This window comes from Oncorhynchus clarkii, chromosome 32 (genome assembly GCF_045791955.1).
Source record: "Oncorhynchus clarkii lewisi isolate Uvic-CL-2024 chromosome 32, UVic_Ocla_1.0, whole genome shotgun sequence".
In the NCBI taxonomy this organism is placed as follows: domain Eukaryota; kingdom Metazoa; phylum Chordata; class Actinopteri; order Salmoniformes; family Salmonidae; genus Oncorhynchus; species Oncorhynchus clarkii.
In genome coordinates, this window is record NC_092178.1 from 13414385 (window position 1) to 13430200 (window position 15816).

General features: G+C 40.1%; 1 protein-coding gene across 1 annotated transcript in view; it reads left to right on the plus strand.

Moving 5' to 3' along the window:
* The first annotated feature begins 9384 nt into the window (after window positions 1-9384).
* LOC139391709 (endoplasmic reticulum membrane sensor NFE2L1-like) overlaps window positions 9385-15816 on the plus strand; it is a 44219-nt gene continuing 37787 nt past the window's right edge. The window contains exon 1 of the mRNA XM_071139192.1: window positions 9385-10351. Coding sequence (XP_070995293.1) covers window positions 9788-10351 — 564 coding nt within the window. The 5' untranslated portion in view covers window positions 9385-9787. The remainder of the gene's footprint in view (window positions 10352-15816) is intronic.

Consider the following 15816-nt stretch of genomic DNA (forward strand, 5'->3'; position numbering starts at 1 on the left):
AGAGCAGACCTGGGGGGGGGGGGGGGGCTATCTGTATTGATTAGGAAGAAGAAGGAGAGCACCCATCCCATCCCTGTTACCCTCATCCCTAACATAGGGTGTGTGTATCAAATGGCACCCTATTCCCTATGTACTGCACCAATTTTGAACTGGGCCCACAGGGATCCTGTCAAAAGTAGTGCACTATATAGGGAATAGGATGCCATTTGGGATGCAGCCAGGGGTAATGAGGATCACTGTCCCATATCCCCTCCCCTCTTCTCTCTCTGGCTGGAAATCCTTTTAATCAGATCCCATGAGAGTACATGGATATGATAACAGGGGTGGGGCTTAGGAGGGTCCATTAGTGGAACAAACACAGTAGCTAAACACATCACAGACATAGACAGTCATTCCATATAGGCACTGTTACATCAATAAACACACATTTTAAACAGACATGCATTAAACATGTACTATTCAGGTCAAGGGGAAGAAAGGCTCCTTGTGCTTCCAGAAAATTCTGAGGTGTCTGATGTTCTGTATTCTAAATCACTCTGAGGTGTCTGATATTCTGTATTCTAGATCACTCTGATGTGTCTGATGTTCTGTATTCTAAATCACTCTGAGGTGTCTGAATTTCTGTATTCTAAATCACTCTGGGGTGTCTGATGTTCTGTATTCTAAATCACTCTGATGTGTCTGATGTTCTGTATTCTAAATCACTCTGAGGTGTCTGAATTTCTGTATTCTAAATCACTCTGAGGTGTCTGATGTTCTGTATTCTAAATCACTCTGAGGTGTCTGATGTTCGGTATTCTAGAACACTCTGAGTTGTCTGATGTTCTGTGTTCTAGAACACTCTGAGGTGTCTGATGTTCTGTGTTCTAGAACACTCTGAGGTGTCTGATGTTCTGTATTCTAGAACACTCTGAGGTGTCTGATGTTCTGTATTCTAGAAGCATTTGATAGTGATACAGCTGGCATCTGCTTCACTGACCCTTCACCTAAATCTAGACAGTACTGAAGTCAGATTCCACCTCATGAACAGTGTGTGTGTGTGTGTGTGTGTGTGTGTGTGTGTGTGTGTGTGTGTGTGTGTGTGTGTGTGTGTGTGTGTGTGTGTGTGTGTGTGTGTGTGTGTGTGTGTGTGTGTGTAGGTGAACGGATGATCTCCTCATGTGTGGTTCCCACCGTGAAGCATGGAGGTGTGATGGTGTGGAGATGCTTTGCTGGTGACACTGTCAGTGATTTATTTAGAATTCAAGGCACACTTAACCAGCATTTCTACCACAGCCTTCTGCAGCAATACACCATCCCATCTGGTTTGCAGTTAGTGGGACTATCATTTCATTTTCCACAGGGCAATGACCAACACACCTCCAGGCTGTTTTAGGGCTATTTGAACAAGGAGGAGAGTGATGGAGTGCTGCATCAGATGACCTGGCCTCCACAATAACCCGACCTCAACCCAGTTGAGATGGTTTGGGGTGAGTTGGACCGCAGAGTGAAGGAAAAGCAGCCAACAAGTGCTCAGCATATGTAGGAACTCCTTCAAGACTGTTGGAAAAGCATTCCAAGTGAAGTTGGTTGAGAGAATGCCAAGCGTGTGCAAAGCTGTCATCAAGGCAAAGGCAAAAGATACTTTGAAGAACCTAAAATTGATTTGATTTGTTTAACACTTTTTTGGTTACTACATGATTCCATGTGTGTTATTTCATAATTTTCATGTCTTCACTATTATTCACTATTAATGTAGAAAATAGTAAAAATAAAGAAAAACCCTGGAATGAGTAGGTGTGTCCTTTTGACTGGTAAAGTATATAGCTGATATAATTCCGCAGCTCCACAGGTCACGTCACAGGGCTGTTTTCCTGCGCGGCTAGGCCATGTTCTGCTGTTTGCATAAGAGGCTTTTCTTTTCTTTTCCAGGGAGAAAACTGCCAATCTCTGTGAGCCAAGCAAGCTTAATCAAGGCAGCCATCTCACGGTCCCACATCTAATCCGCAGCTGCTGCCCAGGCTGAGAAACCTTCTGTTAACGCCTGGCCTGAGTGCTGGCCTCCACAACTTCTAGAGGCCCACAGGGGGGAGGAAGGGGGAGAGAGAGCGGGGGGGTGGGGGGGGGGGGGCTTAATGATGAATTCGACCAGTTTAGCTTTTTCATTCATTGCTGTCACCTACAGGCCCATATAGGCCTTATTAATTCTGGAGTATTTCTCATTCTCTCAATTTTAACTCCATAGATACCGTACAAGTACATCGATGCATAGTTTATTAGTTGAATTCATTCAAATAGTTGAATGGGGTTGGCCAATGAGTGGTCATGCTTAGTTTTTGGGTCTATTATATGGGTTAGTAGCGGCCTCTTGTGGAATGCACCTGTTGGGGAAAGTGATGGGCTCCACACAGTAGCTGCCTACAAGCATAATACCACGTTAGATATTTGAATTTGTCAATATATAGCAAGCGTTTATCAAAAACCATGAGAGACAGGCTAATGAAAATTTAACCTCCATTTGCGCCAATGACTGCATCAAAAGTACCCTGGCATTATAGCAAAAGCACTGTATTCTCTCCATTTTATCCTATCGAAAGAAACCAAAAACATGTTCATTCAATTTCCTAGAGACCGTTGGGAAATATTAAGTTAAAGAGGGCTGCTTCTTCCATCAACATAAAACAAAGACCAGTATTGAAAGGGAATGGAAAAAAAGAAAGAAAACTGCTGACCATTTTAATTTTCCTTTATTTCTCATTCTGCAAAAAAGAACACCCCTTAAAAATGGACTATATCTGTCCACGGCGAGGCGCCACAGAGCTTGTCAGAAATGTAGCCTTAAAACTATGGTAATATACACTCTGTGGTTGGCTTAGTTCACCTCTGACGACATAATATTTGTCCAATAGAAAAACTGTATTTAAATCACTGTCATTTTATTGGATTGCGCTTGCTGTCAATCAAGCAGCAGCTGTGGTTCTTGAGGGAGAGAGACGCCAGTTGAATGTTTGAAGCGTTGGGCGACGGAGCTCTGAGCACTGCAGAGCAATGGGAGAACTTATGTTGTATGGGATACAAATAACATCAAGAATAGATTAGTTATGAATTTTTGTTTAATTGTTGTTCATGAACCATATTTGAAGCTGCATGCATACACTTTAATTAACATTTAATAGGCAAGGGTTGATACTTATTAACATTGTATATTGATCTAAACTTAGTTAATTGATTAGTTAGAAATAAATACAATTACGCCAAATGATGACACGAATATTTGCCACTGGTCTATTTAAACTAAAATTATCACAATAAGTAAAATCATGTCCATGAGAGAGAACCTATAGCCTAAAATCCATTGTTTTTACATATTGGGATCAAATACAATCTGAAATAGATTATGGAAACAGATTAAATAAATCACGATACTTATTCATATTTATTGGAATTAATGCAACGTATATGTAATTTAATACAACTTTTTTAGTTTATGTTATCATAAAATCATCACATTGTCATCACAATCACCATAGACTACATTACTTGTTTAGTATAATAGGTTACTTTATTTGGGCAATGAGCTTAAATAATTAGTAGGCTATTTTAAAGTGGTAAAATGTCTAAGTTTTGCTGTTTCACTTTTTCTTTCACTTTTCTATACTTTCATAATAGTTTATAGCCTATTCATTATTTATGTTTCTCTCACTGTCATGGGTATTTGTGCATTCATTCTTCCCTTATAGACCTAGCTATTACTGATGTATGAGCAAATCAAGACAGCCCCAGTCTTTTATTCCAGAATTTTACAAAAAGTGTATTTTTACAGCTCAGTGTCCAACATTTGGTATAAAAACATTTGGGAAGTTCGTTGAATAGCCGAAGAGAAGTGCAAAGGAGCAGCGAATTCTTTCTCTCTACAATTTGTTACCCTTGAGATCCCAGGATTCCTTGCGGCAATATACAACTTCTGCGCATTCTCTCTGGTATCATGTCACTCTTCAAGACGTCACTTGCTTGCCGACCAATCCCCTTCTCTCTACGAGCAGCTCACGCTGTGATTTAAGAGCTTTCCACAATAAATCTGTCCAGAATGTCTCAAAGTTGATTTAACTGTGTTCCACCTCGTTATGAAAATACTTGTGGATTAATCAAGCCCTGGATGCTGGCGTTAGATCAACGAGCTTGATCATTATTTATGGATATCAAAGCTAAACACCACATCTTGAGGACTTCAAACATGATCGTGCCTTCATGCATTTGGGATTTGTCGCACCGTCACTAACCAGTGGATCTGAAAAGCTGGCATGTTCTCTATTGACAGATCTTAAATGCCACCCTGCTTTGCCAAACTGTTGTAGTTGAGTTATTATACCAGGGCAACTCATTGAAGTAGTTTGAGTCTAAAGAATTCGTTTTCTTCACTATCAAACTTAAAATACTGAATGCATTCTTGTTTTATTTGTGTTGGTTATCCAGTGGCCCTGAGGTCAATTCTAACAGATTCATCAAATTAAAGTGTTAATAAAAAAGTTCCAAAATTGTTTGCTTCGATTTGATTAATAGTCTTAGGACTAAAAGTAATTTAATTCCAGGTAATTCTTGTAAAATAAGGTCCATTTAGGCCTATAGCTTTGCGCTGCATGCTTTATTAAAAGTGTAGGCCACCATTGTCTTATAATCACTTTTACACTTTGAAAATATTTTTAGTACCAGACATGGCCTAAAAAATACAATTTTACAAACGTGTGGTCTGTATTGTGTAGAAATTAATGTGTAATAATATTGCGGTTTTTTTACGCATTCATTTTTGCCTGAACATTTTTGGTATATACTTCTGCTATAAAAATAGTCCTGTGTAGTATATGCCTAGGCTACAAAAACATCAGAAATAAATTGCAGACCTTTTCAAGAAAGGAAATTGTAATTGCACATGCAACTAAATGTATTTAATATTGAGCTAATGAACGGAAATATGCGAATTCATGTGCTTTATGAATTCCTGGACATGATGACGCCAGCGTCGAAGCGGTTAAGTAGGTAACGTAGTATTCAACAACTGGGCGTTCCTAGTACACAGTTAAGCCAATCAGAGGGAGACGTGGGAGTGGTTTTAATCATATTCTCCAACCCCTGGTCGAGGTCAGAATTAAATTGACCCAATGAAAAATCGAAGAAGCATACTGGGACGCGCTCTCCTGGCCTATTTGGTCATCTCTACCTCAAATACTGCCGCCATGAAAAAGGCATGTCATTTTTCTACATAACGTTAGTGATGTGAAGGAATGTCTTGGAATCTTTATGATCCTATGGTTTTATGCAATTAACATATACAGATAATTATTGACAAATGAATAATGTTATTTATATCTTTATATTGACCAATTACTTGACATGATTAGTGATTATTCTAGAGACAGAAATTCATAATTTCAGATAAATGTTGAGGTCTTCTACAACGCGGCTCCAAATCAATAGCCAATCAAATTTCACTATATATGATTGCAAATTGATTACGAAATGCTTGAATAATATTTTTTTTATAAACCCCATAAAATAAGCAACATGAGTTCAATCAAGCACAGTCTTAACTGAATGACAACAGAGACAGAATAGAACATGGAATTTTATTGAATAGTTTGGGGTAGGCCTCATCTCCAAGGAATGCTCCTCGGGGACAGGTGTAGACTAACAGTGAAGCCTGAATTTAAAATGGAATAGCAGACATTGAATATCCCTTTGAGCATGGAGAAGTTATTAATTACACTTTGGATGGTGTATCAATACACCAATGCATTACAAAGATACAGGCGTCTTTCCTAACGTCGTTGCTGGAGAGGAAGGAAACTGCTCAGGGATTTCATCTTGAGGCCAATGGTGACTTTAAAACAGTTACAGAGTTTAATAACCATGATAAAAATTGAGGATGGATCAAATATAAAAAATATTCCAAAACATACATTCTGTCTGCAACAAGGCACTAAAGTAAAACTGCAAAACAGTTGGTAAAGCAATTCACTTTTTTGTTCTGAATACAAAGTGTTATGTTTGGGGCAAATTCAACACAACGCATTACTGAGTAGCACTTTCCATATTTAGCATAGTGGTGGCTGCATCATGTTATGGGTATGCCTGTAATCATTAACGACTGGGGAGTTTTTCAGGATAAAAAATAAACGGAATGGAGCTAAGCACAGGCAAATTCTTAGAGGAAACCCTGGTTTAGAATGCTTTCCACCAGACACTAGTAGATGAATTCACCTTTCAGCAGGACAATAACCTAAAATACAATGCCAAATCTAAACTGGAGTTGCTTACCAAGAAGGCAGTGCACGTTCCTGAGTGGCCGAGTTACAGTTTTGACTTAAATCTATATGAAAATCTATGGCAAGATCTGAAAGTGGTTGTATAGCAATGATCTGCTACCAGTTTGAGAGAGCTTGAAGAATTTTGAAAATAATAATGGGAAAATGTTGCACATTTCAGTTGTATAAAGCTCTTATAGACTTACCCAGAAAGACTCACAGCTGTAATCTACAAAGTGTTGACTGAGGGGTGTGAATACTTACATAAATGAGATATTTCTGTATTTCATTTTTTTTTATTAGGAACAAAAATCTAAAAACACGTTTTCACTGTGTCATTATGGTGTGTGTAGATGGGTGAGAAAAACATATTTTAATCCATTTTGAATTCACGCTGTAACACAACAAATGTCAGAATAAGTCAAGGGGTATAAATACTTTCTGAAGGCACTGTACATGGGGTACCAGTACCAAGTTGATGAGCAGGGGTACAAGGTATATGAGGTAGATATGTACATATAGGTAGGGATAAAGTGACTAGGCAACCGGATAGATAATAAACAGTAACAGCAGCAAATGTGATGAGTCGAAAGAGATTAGTGCAAAAAAGGATATTCTGGGTAGTTATTGGTCAACTATTTAACTAACTATTTAGCAGTCTTATAGCTGTTCAGGGTCCTGTTGGTTCCAGACTTGGTGCATCGGTACAACTTGCCGTGTGGTAGCAGAGAGTGAGAACAGTCTATGACTTAGGTGGCTGGAGTCTTTGACCATTTTTAGGGCCTTCCTCTGACACCGCCTGGTATAAAGGTCTGGGATGGCAGGGAGCTCAGATCCAGTAATGTACTGGGCCATACGCACTACCCTCTGTAGTGCCTTGCGGTCAGATGCCAAACAGATGCCATACTAAGCGGTGACGCAACCAGTCAAGTTGCTCTCAATGGTGCAGCTGTAGAACTTTTGGAGGATCTGAGGGTCCATGCCGAATCTTTACAGCCTCCTGAGGGGGAAGAGGCATCATGCCCTCTTCATGACTTGTGTTGATGTGTGTGGACCATGATAGTTCCAGACAGATGCTGATGACAGATTGCCTTATGCTACCATATAAATACCTGCTCTGCTAATGAGGTAACATTATAAAAGCTACCATATTTACACCTGCTATGCCTGTGAGACAGAAAGTGAATTATATTGTGCTTACTAGATAAATGTAAAAGTGATGAGCAATTCAAATTGAACTATTGTAAACTACATTAGCAAAGGAAAGCGTATTCTAAGGAAGACCAAACTGAAGAAGCTCATCCTAATGACTAAAGGGTGAAATAGACCATTGGAGCAATTAGTAAACAGCTACATTTATCAATGGCACAAAATGAAATCAATGGAATCAAAAGAGGTGATAAACAGACTAGGCCTGTAGACATACTTGCTGCATTGAATGGAAAAGTGGGGTATTTTTTTGTGAGGAAATAATGCTGTATCATAATGTGCTGCAAATAAGCATGTTGTTCACCTGTATACTTACAGGAGGTCATGGCTGGTCCACACTGAATGTGATGGCAAACCCCCATGCAAGGTACTTCCAATGTCTGATTTCCATAGAATGTTCCATTAACCACCTGCAGGGGGTGTATAGGAGCCATATTTGACCAAAAGTAGCCTACTGCTTTTTTTCTGAATCATTATCATGATCACCAGTACCACCATCCATCACCACCACCACATACCTCACACCCCACCACAGCGGATAGTTGGCCTTTGTTTCATTGATAACTTATAACAAGCCTATGTCTAATCATACAAACAACTTTTTGTCCCAAGTCCTATATGGTTACAGAGTAGGTTATAGAGTAGACCTACATTGCATGTGAAATTAGATAAAAGTGCACATTACTACTCACTGATTCATCATGATTTGAATGGTGCTCTCTGGTCCAATACTGTAGTAAAGCTTCCCTTCCTTATTGTGCTCCTTCACACCCATGAATTTAAAAGTATTTGGAGGGTTGAACTATTGTTACTCCTAGTGGGAGTAAGTGTTGCCTGACACTGTTCTCTCCATCTGTGGTCATGGAGGAATGGAAATGAAGTCAGTTATATGTTCTGTGACACAAACATAGCCGGATAAATACTACATTAATCCCTTACAACATTCACAGAATATGGTCATCGTTTTACTGAAGTGGCATTTGTATAACGCGCTTTGTTTCAACTATGCCTCTAGGGGGCGTTATGGTTTTCCAAAAGATCACAGAACATGCATCGCCATTTGATCATCTGTTGTCAGGGTCTGGCTGGCCAAGCAAGAGAGGATGGCAGTGTTGTACTTTCAAATCAAACATTTGATAATTCTACTTAGTTAGGCCCACTAGCTCTACCTCTACTGAAGAAAGTGTCATGCACTTGTTCAACATTTTATAGAAGTCTAACCATTTTTGTCTTTACATTTTTATTTTTCTAGGCATCAATATTTTTTATTGTATGAGATAAAATACAAATCAAATGTACCAATATATGTCATTATTGAGGGTGGGAGAAGGAGATGAAGGACTGTGTTCTGTCATGGAACACAATCTCCAGACAGGCAATAGATTGGCAACAGCAGCACTCTCTCGTGGAAGACTTTATTGAAACATGTTTGAATTAATTGCTGAGTTCACAAGAACAACATGACCTGTTGGTACATGGTTGTGAACACTGTACTGTACATATTGTGTAGTGTTGAAAGCAGGTCAGTGGGCCAAACGTCACAAAGAAAATGTCACCGGAAGTACTGTCGAGGTCCCGCCCCTGACACTAAAGGGCAAAGTAGCATTCCAAAATAACGGTAATGTTCTTGTGATACACATTGTAAACCGTTTCAGATATTGTAAGATTAAATAAAAATACTTTCAATCACATTGCTAAGTATAAATGTATGTTCATAAGGCTGTGTGTCTTGTTTGGGCCAGAAATCCAACGAAGGGGGCGTTATTTTTTATTTAACTAAGAGCGGTGGGATGCTACAATTGGCTCACTATATGACAGAATATATTTTCAGCCAATCGAAGCCTGTTGCGATGAGTTATGGGCCTAGTTTGTGTAAATTATGCAAATCCTTCCCCAAGACTCCTCCACGCGGCCGGTAGGGAGTGAGTGCCATACACATTAAACCCATGAGGAAACCGATTTGGAATATTTATTTTATATTATAATTAGATTAAAACACGGCAGACAAATAAACAAGGGAGATTCCAGTGAATTATAGTTTCATCTATGATTAAATTGTTAATTATATGTGATCGTGGTACAGTTGTTCGTTTAAGAGCATGTTTCTGTCAGGAAGTTATCAGAAGCCGGTAGTGCAGTAGCTAGCTAACGTTTTCGCCGGGGACGGGCGGACCTCTTTGTCTGACAGGGGAAAGGAACTCGTGCTCTTTTGTTTTGCATTGTCTTTGTTTAGTGGGCTAAAGGGAACTCTGGGACCAGCGTTTCTCTTTATTGACGTTCTCCCCCCCAAAAATAAAAAGATGCAAAACGTGAAGAAATACTTCACAGAGGGACTAATCCAGTTTACGATCTTACTCAGTTTGATCGGAGTTCGCGTGGATGTCGACAGCTATTGGAACGGCTACTACTCACCGCTAGAGATTAACGATGGTCCCAGCTCAGCCTTTATCCAGACACCGTTTCACAGTTTGAGGGACAATTGGGACGGGTACAGCGTGCACCCCAAATGTCCGGAGTTGGACTATTTCTTCGCCAGCCGTCGGCTTCTGGACGAGGTGAGGGCGCTTGGGTCGCCCACCCGGTTCCCTACGCAGTTGAGCGCGTGGCTCGTGCACCAAGTACCTGACAGATCGGAATTCGGAGAGCCACCGAACAGCACGAGTAGCAGTAATGGTAACGCTGGGCTGTCTTCAGACAGCACCGGTGAAGAGACCGACGACTCTGACCTTCTCGCCGAGGACGAGAGCTGTTCTACTGTTAGCGCTAGGTTGAGAGGCCGGCAGGAGGAGTGCCAGACTGCCACTCAACTAAGCACTGAGCCGGGGCCTTATCCCAGCACCGGAGCCTGCGAGATACCCAAAGAGGCGAGTACTGTAGCCAGCTAGCTAACTTTATCTGGTTTCAAACTTAACTACTCTAACTAATGTGTCGCCCATGAAGTTATTGTGATGAAATGCGAACTAGGCCTTTAGTTGTAGCTGACAATGGGAATGACAAGTGTATTGTGATAGCCAGCTAAACAGCTAACGTTAGGCCAATAACGTTGCTAACTTGCTGTTATGACACCAACTGATGAGGTTCTATGCACATGGCATGCTGAACTTTTACTTTCACTTTGAATGTTCTTTTTTTTAAAGCTAGATTACCTTTAGATTGGTATCTCCTGACTAAGCACAACGTAATAAATAATCGACAGAGGTCTCCTCTCCAATATGTCGATAGCGAGCTACCAGCGCAGCCCACCAAACAATTTTGAAAGTACATGCAATTTAAGTGTTCCACCGCAAACAGCCACGAACAAATTCCACAGGTATCAGACACCGCAAGCTACTATCTAATCAACATTGACATTATCACACCCCTGGTTAGCCACTATTGGCTTACATAGTCAAACCTAATACTATCTGCCAATTAATTTCCAATAATTTTTTTCAAATTTTCGTCTTTCTCTGGTGTTTATCTATCACTCCCGTGTGTGGCCAGTAATCATCTTGTGGGTTGACAGAAATACTTTCCCCAAACCCTTGTCAATTAAATGTTAACAGCAAAGTAGGCTAACCTGGCAGAAGTATATCATTTGTATATATTTGTTATTTTCAAACATTGACATGGAAATGAGCAGCAGCAGTGCAGAACCATTGCTGGACTGGCACATTCATCACGTGCTAGATGCGCAATTTTTAAAAAAATCGAATCACATTTTATTTGTCACTTACACATGGTTAGCAGATGTTAATGCGAGTGTAGCGAAATGCTTGTGCTTCTAGTTCCGACAATGCAGTAATAACCAACGAGTAATCTAGCTAACAATTCCAAAACTACTACCTTATACACACAAGTGTAAAGGGATAAAGAATATGTACATAAAGATATATGAATGAGTGATGGTACAGAGCGGCATAGGCAAGATGCAGTAGATGGTATCGAGTACAGTATATACATATGAGATGAGTATGTAAACAAAGTGGCATAGTTTAAAGTGGCTAGTGATACATGTATTACATAAAGATGCAGTAGATTATATAGAGTACAGTGTATATACGTATACATATGAGATAAATAATGTAGGGTATGTAAACATTATTAAGTAGCATTGTTTAAAGTGGCTAGTGATATATTTTACATCAATTCCCATCAATTCCCATTATTAAAGTGGCTGGAGTTGAGTCAGTGTGTTGGCAGCAGCCACTCAATGTTAGTGGTGGCTGTTTAACAGTCTGATGGCATTGAGATAGAAATTAAAGGGCCAGGGCCCTGTTGCATAAAACAAGTTAATTTTCCCCTTATCTTTTCTTAACTTTAACGTCATGACATTTTCGGGAAAAATTTGGTGAAGGACCCAAATGTTTGAGAAAGCCTGTTTCCCATCACTACTAATGAATCTCCAGGGTTGCAGTTTTTATGGCTGTGAAGGAGTGAGACAGAACAGCTGCTGGATCAATGGATGTGATTCCCTGAGGCTAGTTAGTTGTTGAATCTGTTATTTCTTCGCACTTTACCCTTGTTCACCAGCTGTGAGCTTGTTCACCAGCTGTTAAACTCTCGTTTAAGATGATTTGGATAACATCAATTTACCTAGATTTTTTTTGTCTGGGAGTTTAATTTACTACTAACCTTGTTTTAGGTTTCACTTTTTCTGTTCAGAAGATCACGCACTAATACTTTCCAAAGAAGGTGCAGGAAGTTCTACATTCTTACAACAATGACAGTTGGATTTAGGCTACAGAACTTTTGTTTCTTATAGTTAAAGAAGTTCCACTTTCACAATCTACAAGTCCAGACAGAGGTAGTCAGAAGAGGACTGGGATTAAGTTCAATGTTAGTCATCCCCTTTGCCTCTGGCATTAACATATATGCAAACGCTCTACTCTTGCTGTATTCTCATCCACCCCTGTGGTAAAACATGATGAACCCTGTTATGTCATTTGTGGGTTTGAATGACTTATTCTCTCCACCCAATGGGTTACACACTCTTTGGGCCTTGGGTGTGTGTTTTTGTAGGGACAAAGGCCCACACTCACTGTAGTGAAAAACACTGCTGTGGCTTGGGAGTGTCCAATGTCAAAGACCGGGTTATCTTATCCCCCACGACTTCACTTGCAGCTGTTAGGAGATTTGTATTGTGTAACCTAGGGCTGTGGCGGTCGTGACATTTTGTCAGCCGGTTATTGTCATGCAAAAGCATGCTGATGGCACGGTAATTGACTGTTAATTAACATAAGCATGTTTAGCCTTTCCATGCATACAAGCTACTGATGCCCGCCTTCGGAACATTTACATTTAAAAAGTATAATAAATCCATTTAATATACTGTACATCACAATAAGTCCATTATTTATTTGAGTCGAGTCCTAAGAACAGAATGAGTTGGCCTGGCTATGCTACATGTCATAGGCTGTAGGCTGGTTCATTTAGAAGACCAGATATGCTTAAGTCCCATGCCATTATTTTATATGATTGAATATAATTGACTAAAATAGAAAGGATATTTTTCCCTTTCCAGAGCGAGTGTGCCTAGTGAAGTTGCCACGTTGAGCGTTAAAGTGATCATTTTAAACGGGTCCTATATGCTAGACTCAGAGTTGTTTGGCAACATTAGTTGTGAATGATACAAACCTTAATGTCTTAGAAATGAAAATGTATATGGGCTGCATGATGTGACTATAGCCTATTGATTTGAGAAAGTAGTAAAAAAAGCTTGTGTAATGTTCCTTCCCTCAGGCTGCGCAGCTGTTTTCTCATCAAGTATTTTCCCACATCAGACTATTCAAAATGTAATCTTGTCTTTATATGTAAAATTAGTTTCAATTTAAATGGACCATTATCCAATGGGCAGGAATAGCGAATGGAGGCAGCACACTTTCTTGCCAGTCCATTTTTCAACGATGCCTGGTAGACTACTTCATTTCTACAGCGGAGCTGTACTTAATATGAGCAGCTGAGGAATAAGCTTAAGAAAACTTACAGTTGAAGTCAGAAGTTTACATACACCTTAGCCAAATACTTTTAAACTCAGTTTTTCACAATTCCTGGCATTTAATCTAAGTAAAAATGTCCTGTTTTAGGTCCGTTAGGATCACCACTTTATTTTAAGAATGTGTGATGTCAGAATAATAGTATAGAGAATTATTTATTTCAGCTCTTATTACTTTCATCACATTCCCAGTGGGTCAGAAGTTTACATACAGTGGGGCAAACAAGTATTTAGTCAGCCACCAATTGTGCAAGTTCTCCCACTTAAAAAGATGAGAGGCCTGTAATTTTCATCATAGGTACACTTCAACTATGACAGACAAAATGAGAGAGAAAAAAATCCAGAAAATCACACTAGGATTTTAAATGAATTTATTTGCAAATTATGGTGGAAAATAAGTATTTGGTCACCTACAAACAAGCAAGATTTCTGGCTCTCACAGACCTGTAACTTCTTCTTTAAGAGGCTCCTCTGTCCTCCACTCGTTACCTGTATCAATGTCACCTGTTTGAACTTGTTATCAGTATAAAAGACACCTGTCCACAACCTCAAACAGTCACACTCCAAACTCCACTATGGCCAAGACCAAAGAGCTGTCAAAGGACACCAGAAACAAAATTGTAGACCTGCACCAGGCTGGGAAGACTGAATCTGCAATAGGTAAGCAGCTTGGTTTGAAGAAATCAACCGTGGGAGCAATTATTAGGAAATGGAAGACATACAAGACCACTGATAATCTCCCTCGATCTGGGGCTCCACGCAAGATCTCACCCCGTGGGGTCAAAATTATCACAAGAACGGTGAGCAAAAATCCCAGAACCACACGGGGGGACCTAGTGAATGACCTGCAGAGAGCTGGGACCAAAGTAACAAAGCCTGCCATCAGTGACATTACGCTGCCAGGGACTCAAATCCTGCAGTGCCAGACGTGTCCCCCTGCTTAAGCCAGTACATGTCCAGGCCCATCTGAAGTTTGCTAGAGAGCATTTGGATGATCCAGAAGAATATTGGGAGAATGTCATATGGTCAGATCAAACCAAAATATAACTTTTTGGTAAAAACTCAACTTGTCGTGTTTGGAGGACAAAGAATGCTGAGTTGCATCCAAAGAACACCATACCTACTGTGAAGCACAGGGGTGGAAACATCATGCTTTGGGGCTGTTTTTCTGCAAAGGGACCAGGACGACTGATCCGTGTAAAGGAAAGAATGAATGGGGCCATGTATCGTGAGATTTTGAGTGAAAACCTCCTTTCATCAGCAAGGGCATTGAAGATGAAACGTGGCTGGGTCTTTCAGCATGACAATGATCCCAAACACACCGCCCGGGCAAGGAAGGAGTGACTTCATAAGAAGTATTTCAAGGTACTGGAGTGGCCTAGCCAGTCTCCAGATCTCAACCCCATAGAAAATCTTTGGAGGGAGTTGAAAGTCTGTGTTGCCCAGCAACAGCCCCAAAACATCACTGCTCTAGAGGAGATCTGCATGGAGGAATGGGCCAAAATACCAGAAACAGTGTGTGAAAACCTTGTGAAGACTTACAGAAAACGTTTGACCTCTGTCATTGCCAACAAAGTATTGAGAAACGTTTGCTATTGACCAAATACTTATTTCCCACCATAATTTGCAAATAATTTCATAAAAAATCCTACAATGTGATTTTTCTGGAAGAAAAAAATTCTCATTTTGTCTGTCATATTTGAAGTGTACCTATGATGAAAATTACAGGCCTCTCTCATCAGAACTTGCACAATTGGTGGCTGACTAAATACTTTTTTGCTCCACTGTATACTCAATTAGTATTTGGTAGCATTGCCTTTAAATTGTTTAACTTGGGTCAAACGTTTCAGGTAGCCTTCCACAAGCTTCCCACAATAAGTTAGGTGAATTTTGGACCATTCCTCCTGACATAGCTGGAGTAACTGAGTCAGGTTTGTAGGCCTCCTTGCTCACACATGATTTTTCAGTTCTGCCCACACAATTTCTATGGGATTGAGGTCAGGGCTTTGATGGCCACTCCAATACCTTGACTTTGTTGTTCTTAAGCCTTTGCTACAGCATTGGAAGTATGCTTGGGGTCATTGTCCATTTGGAAGACCCATTTGCAACCAATCTTTAACTTCCTGACTGATGTCTTGAGATGCTGTTTCAATATATCCATATAATTTTCCTTCCTCATGAAGCCATCTATTTTGTGAAGTGCACCAGTCCCTCCTGTAGCAAAGCACCCACACAACATGATTCTGCCACCCTCGTGCTTCAAGGTTGGGATGGTGTTCTTCGGCTTGCAAGCATCCCCCTTTTTTCCTCCAAACATAGCGATGGTCATTATGGCCAAACAGTTATTTTTTTGTT